We start from the raw sequence: 24,192 nt of genomic DNA, 5'->3' as shown, positions 1-24,192 counted from the left end.
GAGCCTGTGGTAGATCGATTGCCGTTCAGTCTAGTCATCACATCTCCTGAAAAGGTTATCTCCAACCGGAATCAGTGAAACGAGCTGTTGACTCGCTTGACCCGCGCCAAGCGAAGACGCGCTTGAACGTCGCGGGAGGAGAGTATGTCAGATTTATAAATAATCCTGTAGATATTCAATTTACAATCTGTCTGACACGCCAGCAACTTGTTAGTATAGCTAGATAATGTTTATCAGGGTGTCCACATTCTGGAAAGTCAGGGAAAGTCAGGGAAAAGTCAGGGAAGCTCATAGCAGTCAGGGAAAGTCAGTGAAATAGAGGGGTCACCTGGAAAGTCAGGGAAACATTGAGATTTTGTCTACCAAAACACTTTGTCTCCCGAAATTTCCCAGTGATTGTAAAATGAGGGATTTAATTAATTTATGCTCTAGAAAGACCTTTGATCTTGACTATCGAAGCATTTTTTTTTCAGGTTTGGAGTGATCTACATTATGACTTTGTTTTTAGTCATAATTATATTACTCCTTTTTAGTTTTTTATCTAATGAAGTGGATTGATCTAAATTATGACACAATTTTGTTCATAATTAGATTACTTTCATATAGTTTTTTTTCAGGATTAGAGTGATAGATCACTCTGTTATGATTTTTTTTTGTCATAACTAGATTACTCCTTTTTGTTTTAATAGTTGTACTTTTTTGTTTCAGTAAAATGATATATTTTCTATTGTCGATGTGAAAGTGCAACTTATAACTTATGTTTATTTATATTGATGACAAGGATGCGTGGTCAGTTCAGTCTGCATATATTTGATGTACTTAAATTTGACTATTCTTACCGTTAGATAATTCCTGGCAATAAGTGGTGACTGAGTTTGTTCCGGCGTTTCTTCTCAGCACTTGCCATATGTTTGTCTCGAAGCGCTGGTAGGGCCCAAAAGATAAGGAGACATGTAAAGTGCCCCATAAGGGCTACCTTTTCTTTTTTTATTATTTTCTATTGACGTTCATAAGTGCCACTTGTGGTCTAAACTGAATAAATATTTTTGATTTTGATTTTTTTTGATTATTTTTTTTATAATTATTTATTGATTTGATTATTGAGTGCAGACTAGTGAGCAGTTCACTGTGAGTGCTATTAATACAGGGTGGAAACGATAAGTGATCTCATTCGATTATTTCTAAACTACACAAGATATCGAAAAACTGCTTACTGATCTTGAAAGTGCTTCACGAGCTCTTTCAAACGATATCAGTAATAGGTTACAGAATTAACTGGATCTATCCGAAAAGTCAACGTGTCCCAAAATTCAAGGATAAGCCGGCGCCGCAGGATGGACATAGTCATGACTACTTTAGGAAAAATAAGGAAAAATCATGACTACTTTAGGAAAAGTAAGGAAAAAAATATATCTCAATTATTTTTTAAGTTACACAATAAATTACGAAATTCTTCGAATATTGACACCCCTTATGATATTTTACATTACCACGACCACCATTTTTCAAATATTTCTGTTTTTTTGTTTGTATCGGCAACTTAAGTAGCGTTGCTGTCCACCCCAACTCTTAAAACCCCCAGAATCCTTGCAGTTTTTACACAAAAGTTAATCAAAATATTTTATATCCTTAAAATTTTGAACGATTTTTACTTTCACTCCACTTTTACTCATCGTTTTGTAAAAAAGTATGAACACTACTGCGGCAAGTTTTTTATAAAGTTGACGCAACTATCCAAGATTCCAAAATGGTATAATACTCTAAGAAGTCTAGTCGCAAAAAAGATATGCGTACCATTTTTACAAGCACTTCGCTTGTTAGTTAGTATGGGATAAATCTTGCAATTGAATTTAAAACCAGTTCTCCTCAACCGATTGAGCTGAAATTTGGTATACTTATGTAAGTACGATTAAAATGCAATATTATGGTACCATTGAGCTGAAACTGGAGGTGGCCACAGGAACTTCTAAACGAAACGGCGGAATTGCATCTAGTTTGGGTTCGTTGGATTTGTCTTTTAGAGCACTTTAGTGCTAGATAATGTCCAGGGTCCTGATGATGAAGTCAATTATAATTTTCAAACGAAGTCAAGCTTGTTTTTAAAAAAGTTTTTTTTTATTACAACTTTATTTTAAACTTTTTAGTTGTTTCTCAATCTCATGGCCTAAGTGCTCGGGAAGACAAATCCAACGAACCCAAACTCGATAAGCTTCCGCCGTTTCGTTTAGGACTTCCTATGGCCAGCTCTTGCCACCTCTTGACTTCATCATCAGGACCCTGGACATCATCTAGCACTAAAGTGCTCGAAAAGACAAGTCCAACGAACCCAAACTAGATGCAATTCCGCCGTTTCGTTAAGAGTTCCTATCTCAATGTCTCTCTGACTCTGACTCCATCCAGCTCAATGGTATAATATTCATAGCTGGGCACCGTTAATCAAATAGTTAACTTCGTTAATCGTTAAACCGTTATTAAAAAAAAATAACTTCGTTAAACGTTAAAACGTTACATTTCGCAAGAGTTAACGCAAGTTAACGTTAATCGTTAATCCGTTAACACATAATAAAACGAAAAAAATAATATGTTCAAATAATTTCGAAAGCTTGTATCGCGCATGGAATTTATTCCTCTTTTATGCTTGCGCTACAAGCTTTCGAAATTATTTGAACCTTGCATAAGTACAATTATTTTTTTCGTTTTAGTACAACTGCATTTCAGAATAAAAGCTTGTTAGGGTTCCGTAGCCAAATGACAAAAAACGGAACCCTTATAGATTTGTCATGTCTGTCCGTCCGTATGTCACAGTAACAGCCATTTTTTTCTGAAACTATAAAAGTTATACTGTTGAAACTCGGTAGGTAGATGTATTCTGTGAACCGCATTAAAATTTTGATGCAAAAATAAAAAAATAATAATAAATATTGGGGGCTTCCCACACTTTAGAACTGAAACTCAAAAATTTTTTTTCATCAAACAATACGTGTGGGGTATCTATGGATAGGTCTTCAAAAATGATATCGAGGTTTCTAAAATTTTTTTTTCTAAACAGAATAGTTTGCGTGACACACGCTTCCAAAGTGGAAAAAAGTTGGTCCCCCCCCCCCCTCTAACTTCTAAAATAAGAAAATGAAAAATCTAAAAAAGAAAAACATATGATGTACTTTTTACATTACTATAAAAAGTACCAACGAAAATTGTTTTGAACGAGATCTAGTAAGTAGTTTTTTTTTTACCTCGTAAATCGTAAACCGCTTATTACCGCGTAATCTTTCATACAAGTAACTTAAATTAAAAAAATAATTTTAATTTCATAAATCAATGGTACGGAACCCTTTGTGCGTGAGTCCCACATGCACTTAACCGGTTTTAAAAAAAAAAGATTTTTAATTATTCAGAGCCTTGGTTTACAATGCAATTTAGCACCAAAGTGCTCGAAAAGACAAATCCAGCAAACCCAAACTCGATAAGTTTCCACCGTTTCGTTTTGGAATTCCTATGGCCACCTCCTGGCTCCATCATCAGGACCCTGGGCATCATCTAGTACTAAAGTGCTCGAAAAGACAAATCCAACGAACCCAAATTCGATGCGATACCGCCGTTTCATTTAGGAGTTCCTATGGCCACCTCATGACTTCATCATCAGACCAGCTCAATGGTACCTAAACTTTGCATCGTCATCGTACTTACATAAGTATACCAAATTTCAGCTCAATCGGTTGAGGAAAACTGGTCTTAAATTCATTTGCAAGAGTTGTCCCACACATACTAACATGTGTCGTTAGTGATCTGGTTACAAAAACTGTTGTTTTGGGTTCTGGAAGTTCTGGAAGCCCGAACGTACTTGTCAGAACGCGTTTTTCTAGCGTTTTTCATCGTGCCTGCTGTATCTTTTTGGTAAATAGTAGGTACTGGATTAACGATTAACGGACTTAGGATAATTTAACGGAAGTTAACGAGTCCGTTAACATTTTTTAAAGTTAACTTAAAAGTTAATCCGTTAATAGAAATGTTAACTTCGTTAATTAACGATTAACGGATTAACGAGTTAATGCCCAGCTATGATAATATTGCATTGTCATCGTACTTACACAAGTATACCAAATTTCAGCTCAATTGATTAAGGAGAACTGGTTTTAAATTCAGTTGTAAGATTTATCCCATACTAACTAACAAGCGAAGTGCTTGTAAAAATGGTACGCATATCTTTTTTGCGACTAGGTTTCTTAGAGTACCATTTTGGAATCTTGGATAGTTGCGTCAACTTTAAAAAATCTTGCCGCAGTAGTGTTCATCCTTTTTTTTACAAAACGATGAGTCAAAGTGGAGTGAAAGTAAAAATCGTTCAAAATTTTAAGGAAATAAAATATTTTGATTTACTTTTGTGTAAAAACTGCAAGGATTCTGGGGGTTTTAAGAGTTGGGGTGAACAGCAGCACTACTTAAGTTGCCGATATAAACAGAAAACCAGGAATAATTGAAAAATTGTGGTCGTGGTAATGTAAAATATCATAAGGGGTGTCAATTTTCGTTGAATTTCATAATTTATTGTGTAAGTAAAAAAATAATTGAGTAATCATGACTATGTCCATCCTGTGGCGTCGGCTTATCCTTGAATTTTGGGACACGTTGTATACATAGTTGGTCAGGGAATTTTGAGAAAATTGTCAGGGAAAGTCAGGGAAAAGTCAGGGAATTTTTTCGAACATTTGCAGTGGACACCCTGTTTATTCGTGTCTGTTCGGTAGAGACAGGCAGGCAGTAATGACCAAGTGTTCAGTTATCTTGTGATTGGTTGTTAGAGATACCCTTGAGCGTTTTGGACCCAACTGTAAGCAGGTACATCGTCTGAAGTCATAAATGTTATTCAACTTGATTATCCGATGGTCGAGATGATGACACGCAAATAGACTGACATATTTTTTACACCCCATCGCTCGTTTCAAAAAACCTTTTATCATCTGTGACACGCGTGTGTTATCCATTGTTTAATACTTCTATTTTTGAAGACGGTTTAGGTACCTACTTTTAAGAAACAAGATTCCGTTTATAATTGAGTCAGGAACTAAAGCTCTAGAATTAACCGCGCTTTTTTGCCACCTGTCCTGCGTAGTCATGGTCATGATGTTGAAATGGCCAATGTCAAGTATTCCAATACCTTCAGTTAGCTGTTATCACGTCCCGAGCGCGGCTAACGCGGCCCGGTCGGGATTAACGACGCATCCACCGCAGAGAGCAGCAGCAGCCTTCAACCAATTTATCTGCTGCACAATCGGGAGTCTAATGACTGCGCGTATCTAGGATATAGTTCAACACAAGTTGTGAGCAGTGTAGCGCGGATACATTGCAATCGGGATCATTTCATTTTTCTCTCCTCGGTGTTTGCTCGTGCATAGAAACAGCCGAATCGTTTCTAATAAAATAATAATCTTAAGAAAACATTTTAGCTAAAACAGTGAAATAATATTTTAAGGACTATTGAGTTTAGCGATTTATCCAAAATTTGTACGTCGTTGCTTTCATGATCCTTTATTATAGCTCAGTATTGGATCCTTTCATATTTAGTTGGAAGCGTGAGTACTCGCTCGTATGAGAGCCCCCGCGTGCAGGCGCGGCGTAAAGCAAACGCTCCGTGAACATTCGCCTGTTGCTACGGCTACGGCTACGAATGCTACGACACTTGGGATCGGGATGCATTTGAGAGAGTTCCACTACATATTTCCATCTTTCACCTTCAAGCACAGAATAAACTAGTACTACAAAGCAAACTAACCATACGATATTTAATTTGTAAATGTATTGAATATGGAAAACAAATACCTAAAATAAATCGCGAGCGGACTCTCTAGACTACGAGTATAATTTCGTAGCGTCTCGTAGCATTTCATGTATATTTTGAAATATTTTAATTTAAATTAGATAGTTTCTGTCTAAATGCGTATTCGTATTTCAGTTATCACATTCACAACCTACTCGTACTTTAGGAGAAGCAACGGCCTCAATGATATTATATTCGGAACGAAATTAATTAACATAATATGTCACAATTAAACAGACTAGAATAATAAATGTGAGCTGTAACTAGGTAAATCGAATAAGAACAATGATAACACTTCACTCGCAAAAGTTGTCAATAACGTGAATTATTTCGAAACGGCCGCGTTGATAGTTCGGCGTCACGTGCGCGGGAGGGCGGCCGAAGTGGCACACACGCGCCGCAGCGTGTGGTAGCGCAGTATCTTACACACACTTTAGAGAGCCTTAGACCTTACTGGATAAGATCATAAGCCCACACTATACACTGGTAAATATTCTGACCTCAATAAAACGCGCTGAACTTGGGTCAAGAAGTGGCACAGGTCAGGCTTGTGTGCGTGTATTGTACTGACAATGTAAATAGTTCTAAGTGCTGATAAATAACGAAAAAATACGTGTCAGTTATAACACACTTACCTAGTGTCCCTTCGTTACCTAACTTATCTTAAAATGATGAATTTTCTCTAAACTAGTGTGGTTTGCGTGCAGCAACCCTTTTGCACCTTGCTCAGTTGCATCGAGCGCTGAGTGTGCATACACGTGCGTGTCTGAAATGATGCGTCAGCATCGCCAGGCAAGGGTGTGCTGTGGACGCAATCGTCGTGCTCGCGGGCCAAATACGATGAACTTACTTGAACTCACGTGTTAGTCCAAGAGGTAACTACACGTCACCTGCCGGGCTTGCTTACAATCTATTCCAATAAAAATAATGGCTCCTACAGTTCCAGAGATTGCAGAGACGTCAGTGTATCCGAGACAATGATAACTTGAATATTTGTTTCTGTCAACTTCAAAGGATCTAAAAATAGAATAGAATAGAATAGAAAACTTTTTATTTGCAAGAAAGGTATACAAGCAAAATAGACTGCACTTCCTTTTATATCTACACTAATATTATAAAGAAGAAAACTTTGTTTGTTTGTTTGGTTGTAATGAATATGCTCAAAAACTACTGGACCGTTTTTAAAAATTCTTCACCATTCGAAAACTACATTATCTACGAGTAACATAGGCTAAACTTTATTTTGGAAAAAAATAAGGTTCCGTAAAATATGTAGATAATGTAGTACACGCGCGCGAAGCCTCGGGCGGAAAGCTAGTCAATAAATAAACAAAAACGGTTTACGGTGGAAACTGAAACGTTCGTTAAGAAATTAAATTATAATACTTCTCAAAAATATATTTTATACTCTTCTCGTACCTACTATTTTAGAAGTTATTCATTGCAGCCACAGGAAGTCCACTGCTAAGCATAGGACTCCCCCATTAAGAAATAGGTACTGCCTCTAATAATAGGATTTAAAGACACGACAATGGAATCACGATTAATGAGTTTACTTATTGCTTCATTACATACCGTGCAAAATACCGGTGTTCTCGTATTGTATGTATGAACGTTACTAACAAAAGAATGCTGCTGAGTAATCGCACACTTAACTCGCAACTTAACTGCATCCTAACGGATTATAAGAATCATAATCATCGTTTGTAAAATAATAATTATGTTGCAATTTATGTAATTTATGCTTAAAAACGAATAAAACGTCAGCTGGAGTGACGTCTTGTCGGTGCTCTACGGCATCCTTGACTTTTACACCTTCTGATATTTAATAGAAGCCATAAAATATTTTGTTAAAATTTGCAGAAAGGTCATTTTGATGATCTCAAACAAAACCGCAATTGGGGTGCTTGTGATAGGCGGTGACAGGTGCTGCCTTCCTTTACTTTATTAAGACCTTTACTTTGTGTCACGGGTATTAGTGCTATTCGCAGTGTTCTTTAATTTGCAATTTGCTTTGAATGCTATTTAATTTTTTGGCTCCAAACTTTTTGCTTATTCGTTTATTTATGTTTATTTCTGTAGCGGTTAATCAACCAAGGTCAATCGATAATTGGTTAATTCGACGACTCCGGCGGCGAGTCCAGCTCATAGATGTATACTGGCTTTCGTCTTGTGTTTATAGTTCTGGCCTGTGTATAAATTAGCTTTGTGTTTGTTGTGTTACAATGTTACAGTGTTTTTACTTTAACTCAAATGAAGTCTACAAGCCTTTAAATAGCAATGTTTGAATCACATTTTATACACGTTACGGTATATGATTTAGGATTAAGTCAACTACCTACATGATTTTATGAATGATTAGTTTGCGGCACGTACGAGTATTTGTGAAGCTATTCGCTTTATATTATAAGTACATGAAGAAGGTGCAGTCCATTAACAAATTCATCAAGGAGGCTGTCACGTACATAGTGGAAGATAATGAAATTCCTTTGTAGCGGTGCGTAATGCGGTTGTTAACGCAGCTGCCGCGTGCGCGGGCGCAGCGAACGTTGCGCCGAGCGCGCGCCCTGCGCATGCACGCCTTGGCTTAATATTTTCTGGAAAATTTGAAGGCATCAACGTCTTTTTTTAAACTGAGATATGAGGTGCTTACCTAAGAAATCACTGAAGGTTTCAAAACGTTAAGAGCTTTTATAAATCCTAAATAATTAATTAACCCTCCATTTATTTGTTTTTGTTTGAAACTTGTTTTCAAGGTGTTGACATCTACGAGTAAGTATTATATTTTGCTTTTATTCTCAATTTGATAACTATAACTAAATCTTGAAAGAAAAAACATTAGTTTTTAGCTGACGCTTCTCAAAAATAAACTGGAAGTTACTCTTAGCCCATGTTAACCCATTTACCGCACAAAATTTAATTAATGGGTTTGTCACTCCTAAATGTTTGTCTTGAAAATTGAGTTTCCTTCAAATTCTCCACACAAAACGGCAATGACATAGGTAAGCACGTATGTATCCATAGGTTTTCAAATTATAGGTACCCAATGCAGCCCGCAACGCCATATCCGAACTGGGAATCACCCGAAAGCGATTCCCTCTTCGGTTTGTATGCCCCGTCTGAGGAGCAGACCCTCCCGGTCCAAAGCACCTCTCAGCAGCCATACTAGTAAGCCCCATTGGCATTACATTTGCAACCAGTGTCGTGGCATGCTGTGATGTTTTACCTCTCTCGCACCACTCATGCTGAGCGGGAACCTTTGACACGGCATTACCCTTTGTTGGTCCGTTTGTTTCTTTTCTGCAACAATCTGATACGGCTTGTGTATTTATAAGTAATATGCCATTTTTTCGATGATAAGCATCTTAAAAATATGTATAAAATAGTATTTAATAAAAGTTAGTAGTTAGTTACTATACAGAATATACAAGAAACTATTTATCAGTCTTAGAAAATGTAGAAAATCACATAATATGCTAATTATTGTTAATAACAACTTTTCCTATATCAAAAGTGCTCGTCTACCATGACATTTCCGTGAGTATCTTGTTTTTAAATGTAAGATGTAGCTCTCATAGTAAAAGTTGTTAACCTGTTCCGTCTGATACGCATTTTAAAAGACTGGTCCGTCTTCTGGTCCAGGCCACAGTGATAAAGCTTTTATTTCTCTCCTATTGATGTGCTTCCTTGAATGGATATTTTCTACACCTTTGTTTCGCGCAGAGACCCACTTAAAGGTAGTTAATTGACACCATTTAAACGATCTCAAGAAGATTTTGCAAAATAACTTGAAATTATTGCTAAATAATACGCAACATCTATTACCATTATTAGTAACAAATTATTTTTAGGTGGTCGTAGAACTAGATATTTTGACTACATAGTGGATGTTCAAATTCATAAGTTATTGTTATCGAGAGCCGCAGCTGATCGTTGGTGTCAAGTACCTACCGCGGGTTCGCCACTCGGCCTTGCGCTTGAATGCATGCATAGATAACACGATACTTTATCAATGTTTATAGTTGTAATGTATTTAATATTACCTACTTTTAAATTATAGTCATATCAACAAGGTCCTATTTACAAGTTACCTTCTTCATAAAGTGTGTTCTGCTCTGTCATCATCAACTGAAGGAAGTTTTAAGGAAAATATTTGACTGTGAGCCTTTAATAAACGTGACCACTTGTATGACGTCAACAAATGGTCACTGTTACGCAAAATTTGTGTTAAAAAAGCTCCTCGTTTCTAACAGGAAATAGAAATTGTCGCCTGTTGCTTCTATTAAAAAGGTCAAACAAGAATTGAAGCTCTTATCGACACGTAAATGTGGCGACCAAACAACAGCTAGTGCGTGCATGAGCCGGCTTTGCGGATTTAATGAGTGTATTCGTATAACATTCGTCTTAATTAAAATGTTTCATTAAACCTTTAAGCAGTGCTCATATTATTACAATCATTAAAACCAATACTTTAAATTTCAGGCGTAGTTTATATTGTGAACTAGCTTCTGTCAGCGGCTTTACCTGCGAGGATTTCGGCTGAACGATTTTCCGGGCAATAAAAACTCATAAAACTCATTTATTTCTGTAAATAGGCTTAAAAAAAGCACTTTTACACTTTTACAATTTCAATAGGTTTACCTTAAAAAGGCTAAGTCTCGATAATATAAGGATACAATTCAGTGTAGTCACTGGAAAACCGAGATCTAAATAATTATATGTTACAAAGTCGTAAATTTTTTGCATTGCGATTTTAAAAAGCGTTTTTACACGTCCTACTACTGCTTCAGGACAATATTGTGGGCTATTTCTGAGAAAAAACCGCGCTATAAAGTCTCTATTGGCTGTCTTTTTCTTTAAAAGATATGTCTCCTGATCAACAAAACGATGAAATTGAACTGATATTGAATTCCTCCTCTGTATGACCTCTTGGATTTTAATTACACGCACATGCTATGACCGTGCCGTCATTACCAGGGAACTCAATGACAACATCATTGCCTAATGATCGTAATCCGATTCGATCAAAATTTGTCTTTGAAGGTCGCAGTAATTACGTTGAAGCCAGTTGGTGCTATGCCAGTTGTATTCAAACTTTTTAACCAGTAGGTACATTGTCATTTTGATGACGAAGTTTAAAGCACAAGCAATCGATTCCTTTTCATACCTTTCCCACGTCCATATTATGCTACGTGTTAAATTACTAACATGATGTAATAGAAACTATTATTTGATGACTCTACATTCAAGAAATGTATCTGTTTATAGATGCATTTTATATAATGCGCCTTTAGTTTCACAGGGGAACTGCATGTATAAGTGCTAAAGAATTTGTAGAAACCAACACCTTATCAATCAACCGCTCCTATTGGCGTAGATCAGACAACGTCATATTCATTGGTTCACTGAGTTATCGCGTCCGATCGCGGAATTTTCTCTTGCACTATTTCGTAACTGTGTGTAATTATTATAATTAATCTGCTTTCTTGATAAGGGTTATCAAAATGTCAGTTCCATTAATGAGGGCCATATAGTGCTGACTGACGTTTATTGATTTTGGGTTCGTACCACTTAACTAGTAGGTGATAAATTTTTCTAAATGTACCGAAAATATATCTTCTAGTTAGACATTTTGAAGTTGTATTACAAGAGTGCTTTAGTGGTTGCTTATCGAAATAACATTGATGCTAAATCTTAAATATTGTTTGCTAAATCTTCGACAGTTTGGCAAAATATTTTCACGACTTTTACAGAGAACCTAAGTGAATTTTCAGACATTTTTACTTTTATTTAATTTAATTTATAAGAGCTACAGTTTTAAAGGGATTGCCAATCGTTTTTCAACTGATATAAGTATTGCCACCAACTCGAGCTGCTAAAAGCAGTTACAACTGATAGAGTTGTTATTAAAGTATGTACGTAAGTAAGACGTTGCTTCTAAACAACTCGGCTCTCATTACCTTCTGTGTCACCGATCGGATTGACAACTACTCGGAAAACAGTGATTGTCACGAAGCCACTCGCAGCGGGCGCCAGTCTATTATTTATCTATGTTATGGTGCACGTGTGTGCGCGCGCGTAATCTCCGTGATCGCGCACACACCGCCGCCGCTGCGCACGCGACGATGCAATGTCATGGCCGCCGCACTACCGCAGCATAGCGGAACACGACGGCATTGTTCATCATAAATTGACATCTCAAAAACAAACACTGCTACCAATTTACAGCAATTTACTAAGTTCAACATTGTTATGTCACGTTATAGATGTTGAATATAATGTTCCACGCTACTGAACGTACTCAGACTCAGGCGCACTTAAAGTCCCCTGCCCTTCATACCCAATAGTTTAATCCTGTGCAAACTAATGTGTTGCTGGCCATGACGAGCTCTAACATCATCAACACCGCACGGGCGCTGCCCTCCCGACGAGTTTGGCCTCATCGTGTGATTGCGTTGCGTCGTAGAGTTGTTGCTATTGGAACAATCTGTAGTACTGCCACTTCTGTTATCCAGAAAATACAGATTGAACGCCAACGGAATGAAACACCTTAGCACTTGACTTGAGTGTATGGCTGAAAAGCAGGCAGACACCTGTGTATTTACCGGTTTCACAGTTCTTCATTTGCTAAGGTTTAGGCTTCTGCTAGCGACTTCTTCCGTGCTTGTCGCCGTCAAACACACGATAGTAAAGTCTTTACTACATATCTTTGCTCTCAGGCCTGATGTTCGCATATTATTATTCATGTGTCCCTTAGTTACCTCTTACGAGTCCACGGGAGGAGCTAGGAGATTTGGTCGCATTCTACTCTTCTTACATCATCAATAATAATAATAAATAATTAAATCTTTAGTCAATTTCACACAGCGCCAGCTAGCCCCAAAGTAAGCAAATTAATGCTTGTGTTTTGGGTGCTAGCTTAACGGATATACTACATACTTTTTTTTAAATACATATACAGGGTGTTAGGTAAATGGGTATATGAGCCGACACTAGCCCATGTTAATATGGCCATATAAATGGTATGGTGAAGTCAGAAAATTGATATCTTCATTTTAATTATTTAAATTTTCATACAAATCGGATTTTATAACATTTATTTTGTATGACAATTAAAAAAAATTAAATGCTGATATCAAATTTCTGACTTCACCATACCATTTATATGCCCATGTTAACATGGGCTAGTGTCGGCTCATATACCCATTTACCTAACACCCTGTATATTATACATAGTGACACCCAGACCCATTATTTATTTATTACAAACATCTTAAAAGCTGACCGAATACATGTTCCAAAACGCTTATAAGACTAAATTACAGATAGTATATGCACACAGATATGTGCATTATGCAATTTCTGATTGGTCTTATACTAAGATGTAAAAACTTGTCTTTAGATTAATTTTAACAATTTCTCAGTCGTTTCTTACCTATCATGATACTTTTACCTACATTGAGTGCGAATAAGTAGGCGTTTAACATACGAGGACAAAATTTATCTCTCTTTATGGTAACATTATACAAAAACAATGTTTGCTATATTTTGCTATGTCTTCTTAACTAGTCAGTAAAAATATCGGTAGTTGTGTTAACGATTAATTGAAAGCCACGTATACTTGAAATAGTTTTTAAAGACCGAAACAGAAAAATGAAACTAAAATAAGAATGAATTGGTGTCATTGTGTATTGCGAATATAGATTTTTGAAGAAAGATCCCCAGTTAGGATAATTTTTCGACCTGCATGTTTATGTTTACCGCGCAGCGTCCACTCAGCGCACATAATCACCATTTCAATCTGGATTCTGAACGCAGCCAGAATGCGTCTGTCTGGAATAATAAGTAATGGTAATATAATTACGTCAACATCAGCCATAGATGTTTTATCCATCGTTTTTGCCAGTTCATACCTGCCTAATGAAGTCGGATGATCGCTTTGTCTTGCGTTTCATGATTTCAGGACGCATGCATTTCTTGATTTTGTGTAAATAATGCAATAGTAGTAGGTACATCATTGTGGTACAATACTACTTTATAATAAATAATAATAAATATCTTTATTTGCATAAAACATGGTAGAAAATAGTTATTACAAAATTCATAAGCGAGTACACAACATGTTTAGTCGAATAAAATAGACATGCAAATTTATATCGTCTCCGCAGAGCACCCATTTCGTATTAGTACTTATTTAATGAATACCTTTATTATCATCAAAAAAATCCTTTAAGTCATAAAATGTTTTAGTCAGTAACCACCTCAGCAAGGCTGTCTTAAACGATTTATTGTTTAGAGTTTTAAAGTTATCTGGTATATTGTTGTAAACTTTTATGCACATGGCTATACAGCTCTTACTAAACTGCGCTGTTTTAGGCATATCGTTAAAAACCAGTCTATTGGAGTTTCTAGTATTTCTTGGATACACATTGGATGCCCGTGTAAATAAGGTTTTGTTAAGCTGTACAAATACACAAATTTCATAAACATACAGAGATGTTAAAGTCAGTATACCATGCTTTGCAAACCATGGCCGGCATGATGTGCGTGGAGGAAGTCCACATATTGCTCTCAAGCATTTTTTTTGTGCAATAAATGCTCTTTGTACACCTGTACCATTGCCCCACACTATAAGGCCATAGCGTAGTATAGAGCCTATGTAAGCATGATATGCTGTAATGGCTGTTTTTACATTAGTTACATTTCTAACCTGCCTTAATGCAAAAACAAATTTATTGGTTCTACTACAGATATTATCTATATGTGTTTTCCAATTAATATGTTTATCGATAGTTACACCCAGTTTAGTACGGTGGTAGCCAAATTAGAGAGTTGAGAAACTGAGTGCATGTCTCACATGTCATAAAGTAAATAAGTAAACTATAGAGGTAATTCAGATAATATTTAGTCCTATCTTGTGTGATATAAGTCTTAGCATTAATTTATTGTTATTTCAATTGTCGTTGTTACAACAATTACTAAATGAAAGATGACATGCTACCACCGAACAGTTACCTTGTGTTGGAAATAATTGAGTAAAATGATTTTCTTAGCTTTTTGTCCGTCGTCACGAACCAATCGGCGTAACTCCTCGAATCCTAAGTTTTCTTCAGAATTTCTAATATTAAGTTCATAAGTACAAGCCGGTAATTAAAGGACCACTTTACTACCTCAGCATTTCTTGAACTGAGTCGATCGACCCGCGATTGTCGCGGGAACTCTGCTAGGGTTTCTCTCAAATTGTTTGTACTGAGACGGTAACTCACTCAAGAAGCCCCGCAGGTGGGGCGTCTGAAGGGCGCCATTAAATTCACTAAAGAGTTACGATTAATAATCATATTCGTAACTTATTAAAATATCCCTTGTTGTATGCCTACAAGGTAATGTTTTCAATTGCAGCAAAATCACTGAAACTTCTTCAAGAACCTGATTGAGTTTATGATATTCGGGATTTTTTAAAATAAAATCATCATCATTTTAAATCGATTTAGCTCCAGAGATAACCCCTTACAAATAAACCTACAAGAAGTGTCTTTACTGAGCAGTTATAAATTTCCCGTAATGGCGCTGTTTCTGCGTGATCGAGATTTTTTTATGCAAGACAAGGCGGGTATTTGACCGCAATCGCACCTGGTGTTAAGTGGGATGCCGTCTAGGATGGTACATATCTGCCCTGTAAGTGCCTATTCACGCTCGCCTTGAAAAGGCCCGGATTATAGTGTTCAGGAAATACAGCAGCAGGCAGCGAATTCCAGTCCCTAGCTGTTCGCATTATAAACGAGTCTTCTAAACGCTTAGTGCGAGCTGGTGGAAGTCGACAATGTAGGAATGGTACGCTAACCTGCGTTTGGTTCCCCGGTGGTGGAAGGGGGCTGGTGGAATTAGGTCATATTATTCCTTCGTACATTCTAGAAGTGTAGCCTGTAGAGTTGCGCTGTTGCTTGGACTCTTATAGAAATGTGAGCTTTCTCACCTTACGAAACACACGAATGACATACTTATCAGTCAGTGTGATAAACTATCTGATAAATAAATGTTGTATTCATGCATCGGGCAAAATAGGGCCACGTTGATTTATACATACTTTCATTACATCATCTGTATTAATTGTTACTTTATTGTATTTATGTTATGCACCTATGTTTGTTAAATTCTCAATGATGTATTTGAAACTTCTTGCTGTGCGATGTTGTCTTGTTATTATTAATGTAAAGAAGTTCCTCTAGTCTGAAAGGTAGCGATGTATATGTCAACGCGAAATTGTGAACTCCGTCAGTTTATAATATAACGCGTGAGATTGTAAACTAACAGTGGGTTAGGTTAGGTTAGATTGTAATTTAACTACGTAAGATTGTAATCTGACGGAATTCACAATATTACGGTGACATATACATTCAGGTCCGCCTGTGATAGGGTGGCTAACCAAAGTCTTCAGTTTTGTCAAAATTCATGAATATTCATAACTCTGACCTTATTTGCGATGGCTCATCGTCCCTTCAGAATAGTAGTCAGTTGTGCATGCGATTATTATATGCCTCATCAGTTTATTTTGTTACAACCTTAAGAGGAAACGAGGACGTGCGCCTGCGCACCAAATGAAAGTTCTTAGAAAATCTGTCCAAACGGTTATGTGCACATCACAATGTCGCCAGAGCGTTATAAAATCCATTAAGAAAATAAAAAAATCTTAAGATTCCAAAGATCTACCCTCATCTCCTCTTAGAGGTTAGTAAAATCCATTTTTGAGCTTCTCTGTTGTCTGCAAATGTTGTTATTCATAAGTTTTTCTCATCATTGCACTCAATGTTACATTGTCGAGTGTCGCGTGTAGCGTGCGCGACATACTGTCTAACACGCGTGTTGTTGTGGCCCACGTAGCTCTGCGCCGGCGTACGAGCTGACGGCGGGCGCGGGCGGGGCGGGCGGCGCGGGCGCGGGCGCGGCGGCGCTGGCGGGCGCGTGCGCCGACCTGGCGCTGGGTGCGCCGGGCCTGCAGCCGCTGCCACTGCACTCCGCGGTGCCCGCGCCGCAGCTTGACCCGCGCAAGAGGAAGTCGCACTAGTAAGATTCCTTATCCCGTACTGTAACCTAACCTGGACGACCAAGATCTACTATTAGCTATAGGTCTTGTTGTCTTTAAACGGAAATTTCAGCGATCTCAGTGGATGAGTTCTTACTTAAAATAACCTGAATTCCTGATGCCCATCATGGGCAGTTTAAATGTCGTTAAGGTATCCTATCATGCATCGGTTGTTTGAAAAACTGACTCGTACTTTTGGTGGCATTTACATTGGTTCGATTCGAGCGGACTGAATGCATATTAAGGTTAGGAGAGGTCTTGTCGGTCATGATGACTCATCATCATAAGGTCAGCACTTTCAGACTAGACTGATCCTCGTTGATGTCCTCCTGAACCACTTTCAAACATCGTTCTAACTATAAAGTAGTTCAAACTATAAACTTTCTAGCGTATTCCTGATATACCATACCTATGACTGATAAGAGTAGTAAATTGTGTGTTGATTGCGCTGTCTATCTGTTTGAAAAGTAGTTCTTGATCATGGTGATCCCACTTGATGTGTGCTTGGCGTCACATTACTAACGAAGCTCATTAATAATGGTTTTGGTCTTGCATAACTTTCATTACACGTAATCATCCCCATTTTACACAAAGACCTTATCCAGCTACCGGTCTCAGATCTCATACCGATTGTATTGTACTGTAACGAATCGTTCTGTGTCCTCAGCAATTCCGACGCGTACGACATGGCGGGCTGCGAGGCGTCGCTGACTGCGCCCGCGGCGCCCGACATGCGCTCGCCCGGCCTGCACTCGCCGGGCAGCGCCACGCGCAAGCGCAAGCCCTCGTCCTAGTGAGTACACCGCACACCACCGCAGCAGCTGACGGGCGTGACGTGGCCGCTGCGAGGCGTCACTACATCTATCACTGCACACGGCATGATGGAAAGTTTCGGAGCTGAGTTAGTCTTGAGGACGCTACCAAGTTCAGAATACCCACATAGAAACAAGACATTTAAATTATATAACACAAAGGTGACTGACTGACTGACATAGTGTTCTATCAATATGGCCGTATTATGCAAAACTAGCGGCCGCCCGCGACTTCATACGCGTGGATCCCGATCTACCCCCTTAGGGTTGGATTTCGTAAAATCATTTCTTAACGGATGCCTACGTCATAACATCTACCTGCATGCCAAATTTCAGCCCGATCCGTCCAGTGGTTTGGGGTGTGCGTTGATAGATCACTATGTCAGTCAGTCAGTCAGTCAATCAGTCAGTCACCTTTGAGATGTCTTGTGTTGTCTGAGAGATGTCTTGTTTCAATTATTATGAACTTGGTAGCGTCCTTAGGACTAACTCAGCTCCGAAACTTTCCATCATGCCGTGTGTAGATGCAGTGATAAATTTTTGATTACATCCTTCTCAATCAAATGCAGCTACGTTGTTGTCTTGCCACTTTATTCCAGCCCAGGGTCAGTGACTGCCGGCGGGTATGTATATGTGACTTATCAACGATCCAGACCCTATTAACTAAATGGCTCAATTGCGAATGTGCGCACACGCGATCTACAGCATCACTTGCATCAGAAGGTTGAATTGGTTTAAATGTGTTACTTAATGGCACGAATACTGATTGGCACTTTGTTGACTTGCAAATCTAGCAATTTCTGATATTTGAGTGAATTCGTGTTGCAAAAACACGATAGAGGCGGAAGTCAACGCAAACTGATGCAATTCCATGAAGATCAGACGACGCCAAGACAAAATATATTTGAAACATCACTCAGATCAGGGAGAGTTACACATTACACCAACAACAAACCGGGCCGAGTAGTCTATTTTTAGAAAAAGGTTAAAAAAAGGTTTAAGCTACCCTGAATGAAACAATACGAATGACGTAGTTACATCTTTTAAGTCCAAACTTTTGGCGATGGTGTGTAAATGAGAAGAATGACGTCGCGTACGTCACGTTGCGTCCGCGCTCGGAGGTAAGGGTCGTGATCACGTGACGTTGTCAGTGTGAAAAGCACGCCGAGTGGCACTAGTCGCCCCCTCTGCGTCACGACCGTGCCGCCGGCCGGTGCGGCCCGGCGCTGCCGCGTGCGTGCCCGCGGTCCAGTGTGCGCACAGTGCACACACGCGGCGCGTACTAAACATTTATTCACATGCCTATTATGTACAAGTTTATTTTTTAAATTCATTTTATTGCCACCATCAAAGTTGTACTAACAGTTGCATATAAAATAGTTGTAGTAATTAGTTTAATAGATAGTGACCCGGGTTGCTCCTAAGTTTTCTAGAGGGTTCTTAGTTCGGATTTGCGATGCTTGATTTGTTTGTTTTTTGTGTGAGTTTATTCTCCGATATTTCAATTGACGGCAAGTCATTATATCATGGTCTATTTTTACTGAAAGGCTTCAACCGGTAGTGACGTGTTGTGTCATATCAATTTGGTTATGATTAGGTCTTTGAAGATGACTTCTTAACCATTGGGAACCTTTGAACTCTTAATAGCTACTATATCCTTGTATTACTTGCAGATTACCTACAGTGAATAGGCAGATGCAGTAACGAAAGAAAGGGGGGTTACATAACTCAATGAAACAAAACTGTAAGACCCTGAAATTAAAAGAGCATTAGTTGTATTTTTCTATATAGTTTTCAATATAGTTGTTTTTCTTTGCGATTAAATTCCAGATAAAGGTCCTCAAATGGCAAAACCATTTGAGGGAACCATATAAATGTTCTCGAACTTTTTAGAAGTTGGGCAATCTAAGTATTGCGTATTCGTTTCGGAGAAAAGAAGCGGACGGGCCCAATAACTGATGAGGCCGGTGCGGGGGACAGAGGGCAACCGTACAAATAGTTTTTCTCGATAAGTCAGTAAATGCAGCGGGCCACTAGCCCGAGCCGCGCGCCAGTCCTGCTCCCGCGCCGGCGCGGAGACTATCAGCTGGGTCTTCTAGACCACTGCTTCCTCCCTACAATAGAATTATACAAACTTTTTGATTGTTTTTTCCTCAAGCCAGTGTTTCAGTGCTAAAGTACAAACTCGTGTCGCGTCAATCGTCTTCTCATTTCGTAAGTCGTAATCAAACTTTAGACCCTCGGGAGTTTGAACTTTAATTTCTTGCTAGTTGCGAATTGGGGTGAGAGTGTTACGTTTGAGATGACGTAAGTTTAACTGGCCAAGTGGCACTTTGATAAAACAGCCGTAAACAGTTTCTGATTTCATGAAATTATTAACTTCACCGATGGTCCAGTGATATCAGACATTATTTTAAATCATCACTCGGTGAACTCGTGCGCAATCGAGATGCGGACGACAAAGACGTGGCCCCTGCACGTCCCGGACCATAAGATGTGTCGGGGCACCTGCCGCACGGCGAATCCCCGCTGGGTCATCGAGAGCATACGGTTGAAGCCATTCGTGGTTCGTTGGTGCGTGAACTGGTTTTGTCCAGCTGATTCTCTTGTACAGTTGTGACCGTGTGAAGGAGTATGTGGATATCAAAAACATTCCAGTTCATCATGCTGGCAGGAAACAGGTACCTGCAGGGCACTTGCCGCAACTTGTCATCGAGGTTCTAGCCCATCTGGTGGGTTAAGTGCTTTTTCCCAAACCAATATCCCATTGGTTGGTTCAGCTGCTGCAATAGCAAGAGCTGATGGACCATGGAGTGCTACATATCAGGCTTATGTCTTGCATTAACTGCCTATGTCCAGTCCAATATCATCATAGAGAGACTGCGCGGATGCGGCCTTGTTATTATGTGGCTTGGACTGGCGCTCCGCTGCCTGTCGCTAGACGAAGCTCTACATTGGCATCGCGAGTATACCGTTCAGGTCACCGTCACCGTACTTGGACTGTGTTTATTAGATGTTAATAGTATTCTGTGCCTAGGTGTAACTTTTTTATGATTGGTGGAAATTAAAGCTGACTGCTGTGTCATATCCCACATGATAAAACTGAAATACTTTATACATAAAAAAAACATAAAAAAAAAAAAAAATACATTAATATGTGTTTTATTATAGATGTGTAACTATCAGAAATTTAAGGGCGTGTTTGTTGCAGCGGCACTGCCAGCGCGTACGATGACGATGGCACCGACGACACGCGCTCCACGCGCACCCTGCCTGATAAGAAGTAAGTGCCTAGAAAAAGTAGGTTTGAATTGTCAGAACTTCTTTTTTGCCAAAAAATATTCTCGACACCAATTTTCATCACAGTTGTAATCATAGGTGCATGTAAAGTAAGACCTATGATCTATAACTTGGTCGAAACGTGGGCTTCTCAAGTTTAACAAGGAATGCGTGGCGCCAACAGACAGAACCACAGCGAGATCGAGAAGCGGCGTCGCGACAAGATGAACACGTACATCACGGAGCTGAGCTCGATGGTGCCGATGTGCGGCGCGATGGCCCGCAAGCTGGACAAGCTGACGGTGCTGCGCATGGCGGTGCAGCACCTGCGGTCCGTGCGCGGCGCGCTGTCGGCGTGCCCGCTCACGGCGCGCCCGCGCCCTGCCTACCTCTCCGAGCGCGAGCTTAACGCGCTCATCCTGCAGGTCAGTGTCGGGCTGGACAGTAACTAGACTAACTCTCCTTCTTCATCATCATCATCATCATTTCAGCCATAGACAGTTTAGCTTGCTTCCGCTTCCATGCATCTATATCAGGGAAAGCTGCCTCTTTGTAAAGTCTTTCCCCAGCTATTACAAGACCCGCAGAGAAGTCACTGTAAGACCTCATATAAGACAGCAACACTTAAACCTAATGCATCAACCTCCCTGTAGCAAGGATATTTATAAAAGAAATGCATATAACACGAGTATAGTAATGTATAACCTTCTACCGGAAGAACTTAAAGTACTCTAAGGCCCTATATTTAAAAGCAGATTGACTTGCTGGCTTTTGGTCAAATGTTTTTATAGTTATAAGGAATATTTTAATTGGCGACATTGATACTATTAATTTAATTTTACATTGACATTTTCTTAATTATTTGCCATTAATACTATTGAATCCTGTAATTTTTGCACGTCTGCGAGCAGACTAAACACATGATCCTATTTAATATTGTCACCCTGTATTACTGTGTTTTTGGCAAATAAACGTTTTGAATTTTTGAATTAGGACGTCCACTGCTGAACATAGGCCTCCCCCAATGCTTTCCATGTTGATCGATTGGTAGCGGCCTGCGTCCAGCGCTTCCCTGCTACCTTTACGATGTCGTCGGTCCACCTTGTAGGTGGACGTCTCACGCTGCGTTTTCCGGTAGGTACGCGGCCTCCATTCCAGAACCTTCTCCTTCTTGAGAGATGATAATGCTCAAAACCCTTTTGTTAAACTAACATCAGCGTCTAGTGTCTAGTTCAGTGTAGCAAGTATCATATTTTTGCACTTGTTTTATTAAATTCTTGTAAATTGTATTTCCTGTATTTTAAAAGTGACTGAAAAAGGAGAAGTTCTTCTGTCACTTACTGGAAGAGATACGTTGTCTTGAAATGTTGAACTGGTGAAAAAAGGACCTAAATGAGTAGCCTTGTAGAATGTAACATGGCGCTGTGTGCAGGCGGCGCACGACTGCTTCCTGCTGGTGGTGGGCTGCGACCGCGGCCGGCTGCTCTACGTCTCGGCCTCCGTCAAGAAGATGCTCCACTACGACCAAGTAAGTAACCTACTCGTAATCTACTTTGGATTCATAACAATTCCCTTGTACGGGCGGGAGGCAGTGTTTGTAAGGCACCGCTCCCGTGCCCGGGATATGAGGTTAGGAAGGGAACTAACTCCCTAGTGAGCCTAGAGTCCCTATTCCCTAAGACACTTAAGTCCCTAGAGCCCTAGCCCTGCCTAACAATATATACTTAGACATAATAAGGTGTGATAGGAACGAGGGCTGTGCCCAGGTCGCCCAGGGCAGCAGTGTTAGGACGGCAGGTTATCGTGATGATTCTGCGATGAGACTTGCCAAATCATTACATAGCTCTATACCTATTATGTGGTAATTAGCAGTCAGTTATATCTATTTTTATTTTAGTTTTCCTCATCCTTAATTGCTATTGCGTGAAATAAACCATGCTCTTTCAGTCGGAGCTGCTGGGCCAGAGTCTGTTCGACATCCTGCACCCCAAAGACGTGGCCAAGGTCAAGGAGCAGCTGTCCTCGTCCGACCTCAGCCCGCGCGAGAGGCTCATCGACGCCAAGAGTGAGTGCCTCATCATATCTTGGCCTAAAGTTTCGATCCATCCCATAGGTGGCAAGCCGCTTGTTGTTGCCGGCCAGAAGATTCCTACATGTTCTTCAGCGATTGCAGTTATGTCTGATATTATATGAAGCTACTGATCTATTCTGGTAGTCCTTAAACTTGTAGCTTATTATGTTGCTCATTAAATAAATAAATAAATTGGTCGAAACGGTTAACTTTTTCGAATGAGACTACTTTTATCTTTGAGACTAGCTGTGCCCGCGACGTCGTCCGCGTGAAAACCCATTTTCGCAACATTTTTCATTTTTGCTCTGTAACTATTACTCGTAGCGTGATGGTATATAGCCTATAGCCTTCCTCGATAAATGGGCTTTCTAACACTGAAAGAATTTTTCAAATCGGACCAGTAGTTTCTGAGATTAGCGTGTTCAAGTAAACCAACAAACAAACAAACAAACTCTTCAGCTTTATAATATTAGTATAGATACGTTACAATTCACAAAAAAATGGTTGTGAAGTCTTTGTGGACATCGTCTGCGGATAGTCGCTACACATTTTGACAAACTTTTATATCCTCGATTAACCCTCGATACTTTACCCGATTTGCAGCCATGCTCCCCGTGAAGGCTGACGTGGTAGCGGGCGCGTCCCGCCTTTGCCCGGGCGCGCGGCGGTCGTTCTTCTGCCGCATCAAGTGCAAGGCGCCGCCGGAGGGCGCGGCCGCGGCGCCGTCGGCCACCGTCACGGCGCCCGCGCCCCTCGTCAAGGAGGAGGCCGAGCCCACCGCCAAGCTGCGCAAGAAGCAAAACGAGAGGAAGTACTGCGTGGTGCAGTGCACCGGTGAGTCATGATTCCTTTTTAGATATAAAACTATTTTCTGCTTCAAATGGACACCAATGTGTTAAAGCCCGGTCCGTGAGCACGTAGAATTTTGTCCAATGACCCCTAGCTACCCATCCTTATCGCTCGCGCATAATTATATTGCTGACGCGACTGTCCGACGGGCGCCCGCAGTGAGTGTGTGAACGCGATAGCAACATAATTACGCGCGAGCGATAAGGATGGGTAGCTAGGGATCATTGGACAAAATTCTACGTGCCCACGGACCAGACTATAGTAGTAATAATATTTGTGTGTATTT

At 39.7% G+C, this 24,192-nt stretch overlaps 1 protein-coding gene across 2 annotated transcripts in view; it reads left to right on the top strand.

Moving 5' to 3' along the window:
* The window catches only part of LOC135086822 (protein cycle), a 110,256-nt gene that overhangs the window by 66,204 nt on the left and 19,860 nt on the right, over positions 1-24,192 (top strand). The window contains exons 1-7 of one of the 2 annotated variants that reach the window (XM_063981625.1): positions 16,819-16,876; positions 17,563-17,688; positions 20,919-20,990; positions 21,171-21,411; positions 22,419-22,514; positions 22,934-23,051; positions 23,661-23,891. In XM_063981625.1, coding sequence (XP_063837695.1) covers positions 17,582-17,688; positions 20,919-20,990; positions 21,171-21,411; positions 22,419-22,514; positions 22,934-23,051; positions 23,661-23,891 — 865 coding nt within the window. In that variant the 5' untranslated portion in view covers positions 16,819-16,876; positions 17,563-17,581. Of the gene's footprint in view, positions 1-16,818; positions 16,877-17,562; positions 17,689-20,918; positions 20,991-21,170; positions 21,412-22,418; positions 22,515-22,933; positions 23,052-23,660; positions 23,892-24,192 lie in introns of those variants that run through there. The other variant, XM_063981623.1, reaches the window with a different exon arrangement.

Source organism: Ostrinia nubilalis, chromosome Z (genome assembly GCF_963855985.1).
Source record: "Ostrinia nubilalis chromosome Z, ilOstNubi1.1, whole genome shotgun sequence".
Lineage (NCBI taxonomy): Eukaryota > Metazoa > Arthropoda > Insecta > Lepidoptera > Crambidae > Ostrinia > Ostrinia nubilalis.
The sequence above is the reverse complement of the archived record's forward strand: the minus strand, read 5'-3'. Positions and strand labels throughout refer to the sequence as shown.